We start from the raw sequence: 12,841 nt of genomic DNA on the forward strand, positions 1-12,841 counted from the left end.
TCTGGTTTTGTAACGGACGGTTGTCCGCTCGTGTTCACATAATAAATATCGTATAAAAAACCGTAATACACATAATACTCGTATATTTCACAGATTTTTACCGCATGTGTTCTCAAAGTGGCGCTCAACCCCTTTCTAGTGCGTATCACCCAAACTATAGCACGCACTGCCATGTTAATGCTGCGGCGTTCGTTCTTTACATAACACATATAGCTATACATTTATTATTATTGTCAGTTGACAATTAATTGCAGTTTATAGATTATCACGAATGGAATGATTAGGTTTTAAATTGTCATAATTTAATTTAAACACGTAAATTTGTAATTGGATAATCAGACTTAAGAGCAAAGAGGTATAAAAACGTATCTGATATTTCCCAAATGCGCAAAAGTCACAAGATGTATTCAATTTAATGATAATTGGTATAACTGTACACGAAATCACGATAAAGAGAACAATTTAAAAATAGTGTTTACTTTTAACTCGGTTACATTTTTTATTTCATTTTCATTGATGACATGTTGTCTCTTTTTTGAGACTCTGCTTAATTGCTATGTGTTTAAAATAACAACTGTGAACTTACCTACCTCAAGAATTTTTGTGAACGTAATCGAATCTATAATAAATTACTATTATTTTTTTTATATAGGTAATGGATAAAGAAATAATTGTTTTTAATTTCATAATGTTAAATCATATTATTTTTTTATGAAATGAAAAACTGACGCTTAATTTATTTTGATCATTAAAAATGTTGCCATATTTTTCTCCATAAGACACGATATTCGTATTTAAATTACATTAAAATATAAAATTGACGTATTATTAATAAATCATTATAATATTCTGTTCCTATAATACCTATAGTGTATACATATATTTTTCGATCGGATTAATTGTTACGAAAACCCTTATTAAGGATTTGTTGTGCACACTTTAAATATTAGTTGCAAGATCGTTAACAAAATTACTACACTATGAATTTCGCCCGAATTATGTTATCATTAATTGCAAATGTGGAGCGAGTAGGTAGGAAATATTTAAGCATAGTTAATTAGTTTGATTATAAATTATAATTAATTAGATTGGATATCAATTAATTTCTTCGATCTAAATAAATACTTAAAATAAGACTTATATTGTTATGTTCAAGTTATTAATTACTAACAAATTACAATAATCAATACCCGCTACTAACTACACCTAGTTCCTATAAGTATACTACCTCATTTAAATTTCAATATCATGGCAACAACATACATTTTATGTTGTACCTATATTAATTTATGGAAATATTTTATGCTTCGAATTAATCCATATATAATGTAAAAAAAAAACAGTACCGCTATGACCAAGAAAGTTAAATTCTTTTTTTAATTTACGACTAATAAATAAAACGCATAAATAGTATAGAAAATAACAAGTTAAATATAACCTAATTTTAAACTTAATTTTAGTAGTTTCCTAAGAAATAAAAAATAACTTAATTTAATTAAATATTAAAATTCAATATTTTCCAATAACTAATCAGTAGTAAAAATAATTACGAATAGTTGAATTGAGATTAATTAGTGTCGATGAAAGTAGTTTGAAATATGATCTCAGAGTACCATATTTTAAGAAAAATACTTAAGTAATTTAATTTAGATACTTTTACACATTTTTTTCGAAATTAATACGTTCACAACAATAATTGACTCCGTATGTAATTTAATTAAAATGTTCTTAATTTTAGTTTTTAATTTATTAATACCTATTTGACAACGCCGCTTAATAAATACCTATCAACATTGTGATAACTTATAAACTATCAGTACTATTAGGTATGTATATAATGTATATTTGGGGGTAATCATTGAATTAATTATAAAAAAAAATATGTATCAAAATCATTACCATTTTAAGTACACGATAATTTATTTAAATACAATAGAAACTGCATTAATTATTTATATCATGTATAGTGTATAAAAGAAATATATATAACATTGCTTAGTAATTAACTACGTTAATTTAACAATATAGGTCATTGTGAAAGTATTGAGTTCAAGACATTTTTATACTTATGAACTATAATTCTCCAATCGACTTTTAGTGAACAAAGGATAAAAACGCCTATTATCTGTTTAAAACAACAGGAAAAATATTTTTCTTATAGAACTTTTTAAGCTTTTTTTTCATCTAATATTATGAACACAAATAAAACATTTGTATATTTTATAAATAAACACAATATTTTATTTTTTGATTATTAACCTTGTATTAACCTTGAACAAATATAAGTGTTCTATTTATGAATTAAAAATACATATTACATATTTAATTCTAATATAGGAATTTTAATTTATTAAATGTTTTAAATTGGAAATGGAAAACAATATTAGAAAATAATAACTTATCATTAAAATTTTCTATACAGTACGTTTAGTGAATAATGAAAATAACTTATAACACAATTTCTTTCTAAATTATTATTTTTATTATTTTTTCAATAGAAAATGAATGGATCGTTTTTTTTTTATCTGTAGATAATACAATACATTTTACGATTAATAATTGAAAAAAAGTTAAGTCCAAGATTAATACATGTTTATAAACGTCAAAATTTCAATTGATTTACCATCCATAACTAACAAAGTTATGCTCAGTAGAGGTTTCGACCATATTGGCCCTTTTATACTAAAAAAAAAAAAATCAAAAAAAATTTTATTAGATTACTTTTTTACGTTAAATATTGTAGCAGTGTTGTGAGAGTATCAAATATTTTAATTAACTACTTTTAAAATAATGCATCGAGGAATTTAGTACACTGAATGTGTTTAAAAATTATTCAATATTCCAAAAATATCATTTGAATACATGACAACACTGCACATAGTTGGTTTATGGTACAAGATATGTTACTATACTTCAATAAATGCATGTCTTAAAGAATCCAAGTACGAATTGTAGTCCATTACTCCATTAGCTGAACTCCTCATGAATTCCTCATTGGTTCGATTAATGTATTTGAATAATGCATCTATTTCTGAAAATTGGCTTTTTTTTTTTCGATGTTCTGATCTAGGCGCCTACAGTCGCAACATTTATTTTGAAATATTTGTATAGAATAAAAACTACGAACACATTCTAATATTATAGTATTTGTACGAATCCGTCAATACTCAAAACATCAATATAATTGCATTTTAACGAAACATAATATTGGAGACGGTATTGTAACGCTTTAGGTACCTAATCACTATATTGTAGCATACATGTAGTATGTACGATATAGCGCATCTTATAATAAATTAAGAACGTTCATATAAAATGAAATAGTTACTTGTAACACACAATACGTTAATTAATATGTGATTTAAATTTATAAAGAAAATATGATATAGACTATAGGTGTCTAATATTACACTAGGAAATATATATATATATAATTGGTCCATAAACGTGGAAAAAACATATGAAATTTATGATTGTATTATAAATAACACTTGAAAACGTCAAAAAAGCAAATGTCCTTTAAAGAGATTTAAATTTATTATAAAATAGATTATAATACCAAAGTAGATATATTAAATTCTGTGAGTTGTATGTTCATAACCCTATGTCCTGTAATATAAGCTATAATAGTGTAATGTTTTTTACGTTTTATCGAATATTATTTGACATGAAAATGTTTTTCTTGTCGAGTATACGTGAAATGTATAATTTATTACAGTAATACAAATTACGAAATAATATTAAATTATAATCATCTTACAAAATTCGTTTTTCGTTTTAAAAAGTCTTTAAAAATAATTGGTCATTAACATTTTGCTCCTTACCTCGGTGATTGAATTGTCTATCACAGGCGTTTCTGGCGTTAAAATATAGTTTTCATCTATTGCTTCAGCCTACAAAATATATATATTTTAATTGAACAAACATTAAGTATAGTGTATTTTATTTTTCTAGTCTCAATCTTTTAAATTGTACAAATATAGTAATTGGAAGTTAGTTATTGAACAGATTGATGTATAATTTCATGTGCAAGCTTATAATAAAAATACAATATACAATATTATAAGCTTTTGTGTCTTATATTATGTTTATTTTTAATAAGTTTGCAACGATTTTGTTTTACGAGTAAAGCGTTATTTTAGTTAATTTATATAGCTAGTCAATATATTCATTGTTCAGAAGTATCAATTACTGAATTAATTTAATATTGATAATCAATTTAATTGTAAATTATTATCGTTTATTTACCTCTACATTCACAAGACACCCAATTGAAACCAGGGCCAACCACAATACAAATGACATGACGACGATTAATGGTTTTGAAGTTCCACCTTAAACAATACGAACTGTCTACTAAATCGGCCCAAAGACTAAACACAATATGCGTTATATGTTGACATTGTTATACTATGTAAGTAGTATTATTATTCAGTAGATAAAAAAAAAACTTTTTTAATGGGAGTGAGGAGCTATTGGCTCGCCGTAACAACAATGGTGTTTGATAACGATTTGTATTTTCATACTATAAATTACTTAACTTAAAAAAAGTTAGACGTTTATTAAACACTTCATGCTTAATATATATATATATATGTCGGTTGAGAAATAATTAGGTACAAATAATACATAATATGAAAAATAAAATTAGTTAAATTCAATTAAAATTTGTTTTTTGGACAATCGAATAAATTCACTGACTCCAAACTTTAATGTATATATATAATATATGAATATGATATTTTTTTCAATTTACACTTTTGCAAAATGTTCACTATTTATTACTAACCATAACTCACTAGTACTGTAGACAATTTAAGTAAAACAATTACATGCATAGTAGAAAATATATTTTATGGATCAATATTTTTCATATTATTAATAGTAATTTTTCTAACCAAGTCTTTGAGGAGCAGTGGTTAGTATTCTGACCATCTTTTTTTTTTACTGTTCAAGGCGGTGGTTACTATTTCAACCACCTTCTAGATTATTTCAAATATTTTTTTGGACGGTGGTTAGCATTCTAACCTTTTAACCACTTTATTATCAGTTTATTTAGGTACATCTATATCTAACATTATCACAGCCGTTGGTCTGATATAATTTCCCTTGTCTTTAATAATTTATTATCATTATTCATATTTTCAATTAATTTCATCATGTATTACACAAATAGAGTTTATTTCCAAAATCAATTTTCACCCTCAAAGAGCTAAAAAAAATTGAAGTTACTTGATGTTTTGTTGAAAAACATTAATTTAAATCGCGGTGAAAATAAATTTGTTCAACATTAAATATTGAGGACTGAGGAGCAATTCATTTTAAAATATGCGAAATGCTCATAGTAGCACATTATGCAATATTAAAACCAACTATTGTAATTTATGACTATTTGTACGCATAGTAAGCATTTGTCGTAACAAAAGAAGATCATGAATGTACATCTCATCAACGACCTAATTTATCAATTAAAATGTACGAATTGTTATACTTTTGTTGTATAATCAGATCGTTCAGAACACAAATATGTGCTATTCAGTTATGATAACGAATAATTATTTATTCGTTTACTCGACCGCATAAAGACGAACGGTATAAGACTCGTAAGTTTTTACATATTTTATATAACTCGCATCACAGACGCGGGCGGGCTGATGTATTTTTAAAAACAATTATGATCCGGTGTAATTCGCCGTTGCGTTATTTTATTATTACGTATCTTAATAATCACGTGTCTTATGCAAACAATAAAACGGGCGTATAAATAATAATCGAAATTCACGTGTATAATCTGAGTGTACGTTAAATAGCGAAAACGGGGAAAAAATGTCAAGGTAAAATCGCGCAGACTAGAAGTGCCGGATCGTTTTCTTAAGACGGCGAATTCAGAAAACGTATACGAAATCACGGTTATATTGTAATGCTTATATAACAGTGGTGGCCAAACCGCGGCTCGCGTCATAGACTTTTGCGGCTCGTATCTTGTCGTAACATTTTTACAAAAAAAATGTATTTAACATGAATTTATGTATGGACCTTTTATATGATATAGCTATATAACCAACGAATGCGGCGACGTTTTTGACGATTCTATTTTCGGGTCACGCGTGTTTTTCTTTTCGTTACACCAACGCGCGTCATATAGCCCTTTAAGATTTATCGCGTCGACGGTGAGCCGAAGAGCATTTTTTAAAACAACGACAAACGTGTTTGACCGCCCTCCACAACAGAACATTAATTACTATATTCGTATATATTATTTATTTTATTACCATACAAAATGTCGTATTTAATTACACGCCGACGTGGTGCCACACAATAAAACGGGCGAATTAAATGGGCCTATACGTCGCAAAGGCTCGCCGCGTACTGCCGCCGTTGCGGTCGTCGTCTTGGTTACGAGGCCAAAACACACGGGACCCGGAAAAAAGCTTTCGGCGAGCCGACGCAAAGGACGACGAGGAGCGGTGAGCGTGATATATTACGATATTATTATATATATATATATATATATCATATTGTGCCTTTGATCTTAGCGCGCGTTGAAGAATATTAATATATAACGTTTGCGCGTCTGTATACAACATATACACAGCATAATACGTGGCCGTGCGTCAAGTCTCGGGCCCACATTATAATATCTCCATAACTCGGTGGGCATCAAAAGTCTGTGTACAGTGGGAATCATCATCGAACGGGCTTTGTCGCGGAAAACGTTTGTTTTGCACTACCGCTGCGGTTATTTTTTTCCCCGTTCATCCCTCTATTATATACACGGGAGCTGTTCAATTTTAATTAAAACCCGAACGCGATTGGATTCGATGGCGCGTGTATGTGTGTGTGTGTGTGTGTGTGTGTGTGTGTGTGTGTGTGTGTGTGTGTGTGTGTGTGTGTGTGTGTGTGTGTGTGTGTGTGTGTGTGTGTGTGTGTGTGTGTGTGTGTGTGTGTGTGTGTGTGTGTGTGTGTGTGTGTGTGTGTGTGTGTGTGTGTGTGTGTGTGCGTGTAGTTTCCCTCTATACACGCGCGGCGGATGCAGAGAATGTCGCTAAGTAGCGAAAGTCATTAAACACACCAGTATTATATACATATATAGAGGTACGTCGTATATATACTCTTTGCCGTTTTACGGTTTAAAAGCCGAACAGTGTTTTTATACACACATGACGCGTGTACACAAACGTAAATCGCTTACGAAAAGGGTTTTTGCAATTTTCTTTCCCCCGTCTTTCCCTAGTTCGTTATTATTATTATTGTACACCGCGAGAGTACATAGATGATCCCCTTCACGGCTGTACAGACTTCCAGAAACTCTCGTACACGTGAACACGACGCAGGTGAGACTAGGTGGTTGGCGATACAGGATGGGCCACCGTAAATTCTCGTTATCCTATACATACCTGAGTAGCTAACCCAGAAAAACACGATGGTTCACTATAATGTGTACGCGTATAATGTCTACTCTAATCGTTTGCGTACATAATTATACTATATAAAATACAGGGCCGTATTTAAATGACTTTCGTGAGGTATAAAATATGTTTTTTATTTAAAAAAAAATTTAATTTATACCTACTCGATGGTTGTGAACACTTACACAATTGAATCTACTAATTAGGACAAGACTTTGAATAAATTTATCCCGAACACCGAGGTTCTATACTGTATAGAATATTATCTAGTTTTTAGTAGAATACTCGTAAAATATGTGTATATATTAAACCAGATATTTATAAGTATTTAAAGGTTAAGTGAGCTGAATGCAGTGACGCCTACCTTCCAAACTATTGGTCCACTATTACATTTATTTAACCTTTAAATACTATTGATAAATTTCACCAACAAGAGATTTCCTCAGTGGTGAGTTGGGCCATTATACTCGACAATTTTGTTTAAACTACTGTTATACAACTGCATATTATGACCAATAAAATTATTATTATTATTAAATAGATTATTTGACCAAAATCGTATTTATATACGTTGAAAGACTAAATAATATTCTTCTTTGAAATATGAGATTAAAAATGTTTATTTAAAAGAGTAAAAATTAAAAAAAAAAAAAACGATAAGAAAATAGAAAAAAATATTTTTTCAAAATGTTGTTTAGTAATGAGTTAAATTACGTAAAATAAATATTTTTAAAAAAGTTGTGTTTTCTAAAATAAGCATAAAGCAGTGTCCTATGTCGAATCGATCACCTCGTGTACGCATAGATGTGTCCGATCAACGAGTAGATATTGACTTACAGGCGTAGACATGGACATAGCTAGAATTTCAATCAGGAGGGGGGGGCATAGGCGTAGCCGATTTTAAATCATTAAAACCCAATATTTCAGTCTGCCCCACCCTCGCTACGACCGCGGGTGTAGATCTAGATAATACGAACGTCTACTACATATTGGTTATGTGCTATTGGAACACTGGTAGGCTGACGCAGAACAACTATGCATTGTTTGCGACGACGATAATATTGTTGATCTGTAAAGCTAAACGCTTTATAAGTTCGTTAGTTCATTCCCTCCTCCGCCCTCATTATTTCATAGATCTGTATACTCCTACGGGTGGCGAAGACGTCGTTGGCCGGCAAACGCATGTTGTTGGAATATTTGGACAGATTTTAGACACGTTTTCTCTACGAAACAAAGGCTTCAAAGCCGCAACAACAGTTTTGAATTCCATTAGTGCACCCGTATCATTCGGATTACGAACGTTATAACGAGCCGAGTCAGGTCTCTGAGGATTCCGTTGCCACCGCCGCCGTCTCGTTGCTTTTTGAGGGTCGTTTAATTAAGAAGTTTTGGGGATTCATTACAGTGTAAAATAATAACCCAAGTCTCCTGACTCGCCCCCCTCCCCCCCCGGACCATCCCCGTCACACTGGCTAGGGTAATTTCGTCTAATTATGATGTAAACGTCTGTACCTACATTACAGTAGTGGGCTCCGCCGTTATTTATAATGTTATACCGGGGTATTATAATAATATACATATATATTATAAATGTACCTACACAGCCGCGCGCGTTAGACTAAAGAGCAAAACTGAATACCTACTCGTCCTACGTCATGTAGGCTCACATACCCCGCAGTACCCACGCCGAGAACCAGAGAATAATAATAGCCCTCGTCCCGGTAACGTAATAGTGTTACACAATATTCCGCAGCAGGTTAAAACGTTTCCGGATGCGCAGTATGTGTTCGCCATGATCGTATCTAAATCCAATGATATTATGTATGTATTATTTCACTGATACGATATTCAAATAATGTAATTGTTATTAAATAACACACACACGCTATCGGTTTAAATATATTATTATGATTCTGTCGTAACGATATAATCTGTAAATTTGTATCTGTAGGTGTTACATTGCGAAAAGTTAAAAACCAAACTCAATACAACCCCGATGAGTTATCGTAACATAATTTTTTTTTATTTCTGACTCTTAAAAGGTATTTACTTATATAGTCATTGGCTTCTTTAATAAGAATAAGATTAATTTTCTTAAGAATTTTGATTATTCACATAAATCCCTAAATACGTACACAGTGCACTATGTATAGTGTTTATCTGTTTAAATTTAAATAAATTGAAAATATATAATTTAAACGATAATTAATAACTAATACATTTGTGAAAGAATTAATTGCTTTTTGGTACATCGAAATAATTTACATACATTTCACTGCCTCATCTCCTTTTATAATTTGAAATTTCTTCTTGTCTATATATTTTAAACTATTTCATCCTTCACGTATAATTTGTTAAACGGTCCAATGTTGATTAAATCGAAAACTTTTGGGGATACTTAAAAATACGTATTTTCACAGTTTTTTCTTTAATATCCATCATCAGGTGTTTTTGCGTCGGTTAGAATAATGTTAATCACAATATCACATCGCGCAGCTAAGGCAAATGGACATGTTTTACAGTCTGCTGGTAATAAATTTGATATATACGTCGACAGGCAGCTATTTACACAATTATATTGTGTACACAGTACAATAGATATTGTCAAGTAAATCGTGACAATTATTATTGACCGGAATTGAAAATTTAAACAATTGACAAACACCTTAAATCTTATCATTATATATTATATTAAATGTGGTCTGATTTCTGTCGAACTCTATGACTGTGCTTTGTACTTGAGTGGCAGAAGGTGTTAAGGTGTAGTTAAAGTTTTACACAACAGCAATTCGACTAGCACGCACGTATAGATAATAGTTTTTACTTTATACGAACAACGAACTCATACGTTCGGTTCGAAATTATTGTTGTTATATATTATGCCCACTATTCAAATACGAAATGAAAGCGCGTGTCGCACGACGTACACATATTAATTATTATTATTATTATTATTATTAGTAAGTTTCAACTAGGTCTGCTCACAGGACACAGGTTACTTGATATTATTAATATGTAATTATAGTATTGTCTGTATATTATTATGTAACTCAGTAAACATAGTTGGTTTGCATAAACTTAGTCCCTGTTCCCTAGAATCTATGTGTAAACTTTATGACAGACCGAATCTTAATATTATGTCATTGTACACATTTCGTAGTTTCGTACTCTTGGTTTTTTTTTGTTTTTTTATCCAATTCGTGGAATTTATAGAAAAAAGACGTATTTCTTTCTTTTTAACTTGCAATATTTTTATAACAAATTTAAAACTTTTAAGAACCGACAACAAAACCCACTTTATTTTTAAAATAATAACAATAATATTTTGTTAGGATTCTGGTAGTGATTTTTGTTCTAAAAATGCTTATATTTTTATCATCAATTTTTGTTCACTACTTTATTAACTACGGCTCTCTAAAGCTTAGAAAATATATTAACAATTGTATATTGTAATACTACCCTGTCATGCCTGTGACGTATGAAATGTACGTGTATTCACTCCTTTATATACCCTGTTAAATGTAAATTGCGCACATTTTAACACAGCTATTAGGACTACGTAGTTAGATCAAATATAAAACATAGTTGTAAAGCTGTGATGAATATATTATTTATCAGGTAATACGACGATACTTGTGAAAACTTTGCTTTAATCAATTCATTTGTTTCTATGGCTTTCCCGAACGAATAATTGATGGCCATATGTATTAATGCCAGTTTCTTGAAATATTAAATTGTATTTGAACCATAAACCATAGCGTATATAAATATATAATATTGTGATACACAAAATCCATAAGAGGAAATAATAAAATAAAAATATGATCATTATTTTAATTGCAAAAATGTCAATTTTTCAAAGCTGTGCGATAGAACTATAACAACTTTATAGTCTGTGGTCTGTAACCAGACTGTAACCAATGGCAACCATATATGGTTATATACTTGTATAATAATATATTATATAGATAGAAAAAAAATATATTCATTTTCATTTTTTGAAACAAAATTCCTGCGAGAGCTCATCTTTTTAATGGGAATTTTTTTTTTAAATCCCTTCTTATTGCATATTTAGAACATAATACAGGGGCGAGGAAGCGCTATTTCAACTTTCAAATGTATAATATTATGTTTAGTGATTGTTGAGAAATAGCGATAAGTGAGTGACATTTGGATTATAATAGTATACGTATATTATTTTATACAAATTTACTTATTGATATGTAATGTATAATATATCTACAAGTGCAGCTTATGCAAACTAAAATGTATGAATTGATGATTGCAGAAACGTCACGAGTCACATATTTTATAAAATTGAGTTATTAGTAAAAACGTATTTAATTATACTTTTTCTTTATTTATAAAATTACAACCGAAAAATTTGGTTGAGAGCAAAAACGTCTTTAATCAATGACATGTGTCGATTTACACTAAACAATATATTTGGATTCGAAAACTCGTACTAGATTTTATATTTAAAACATATTTTGAAGATAAATACCCAATGTATATTTATTAACAATATGAATCTATCTGATTCCGAAAATTATATAATATAATCTGAATGTAGTATAGGTCGATTTAAACAAGAAAATATGCATTTTGGTTGAATCTTCGAACTGATCAGTTGCACGGGAGGAAAAAGTACCTTTTAATGTATCGTTATTTCACTACTACGCTTATAAGAAAAGAACGGTAATAACTAGCAAAAATATTAATAGCGTCAATAAACATTATTTCTGGTTGACTCTACCTGGAACAAACTATGTTGAATTACCGATAGAGAACTATAAAGACATCGATAAATTCAAATAAAATTAAGGATATAAAAAGAAAAATCAGCATCTTACATATAGCTTCTTCTAAAATAATCGATTGATTTTGGAATGAAATTTTGAATTGGTGAGCTATAGAAAAATAAAATATGAAAAATTTGCAGTGAACATTTTTAATTTCATATCGTAACACTACTAAAATGTAATAATTTACTAGATATTTATAATGTAATGATATGAACCTTTTATTCTTAATAAAGTTTTTTTTCTATGCGTTAAAATAATTTTGTTTACCATATTTTCATTGATTGGAAAAACGTCACGAGTCATAGAACCTCGAGTTTATAATAAGCACAAATCAATTTTTTTTTTTACTCAGAAATCATGTATAATTACTAATATTAGTACATGACATTATGTTTCAATAAGTATTCATTCTTAAATTAATTTTTTTTTTTAACTATTTATATTATACAGTTTATATCAATTATCCAAAACTTTTTAATAATTGATTCATGACGTTTTCTGCAATCATCGATTCGTTTATAGTTGTGTTAATAAATCAATGTATAGGTTAATATGCACGCAAAAAGACATATCAAAAGTCGATTCTTTTGTCTAATAGGCACCACGATTACCCGTTAATGGTTTTTA

The 12,841-nt window shown here is 29.5% G+C and overlaps 1 protein-coding gene across 1 annotated transcript; it reads right to left on the minus strand.

Annotated features, from left to right (window-relative positions):
• Positions 1 to 2,516: 2,516 nt before the first annotated feature.
• Positions 2,517 to 4,389, minus strand: LOC113554559. Its single transcript, XM_026958452.1, has 4 exons — positions 4,249 to 4,389; positions 3,825 to 3,893; positions 2,913 to 3,074; positions 2,517 to 2,682 (listed from the first exon to the last, which is right to left on the minus strand). Exons 1-4 carry the CDS (start codon positions 4,303 to 4,305, stop codon positions 2,620 to 2,622), a joined length of 351 nt encoding a protein of 116 aa, XP_026814253.1. The 5' UTR covers positions 4,306 to 4,389; the 3' UTR covers positions 2,517 to 2,619.
• Positions 4,390 to 12,841: the final 8,452 nt, after the last annotated feature.

This window comes from Rhopalosiphum maidis, chromosome 2, assembly GCF_003676215.2.
Source record: "Rhopalosiphum maidis isolate BTI-1 chromosome 2, ASM367621v3, whole genome shotgun sequence".
NCBI classification, from domain to species: Eukaryota; Metazoa; Arthropoda; class Insecta; order Hemiptera; family Aphididae; genus Rhopalosiphum; species Rhopalosiphum maidis.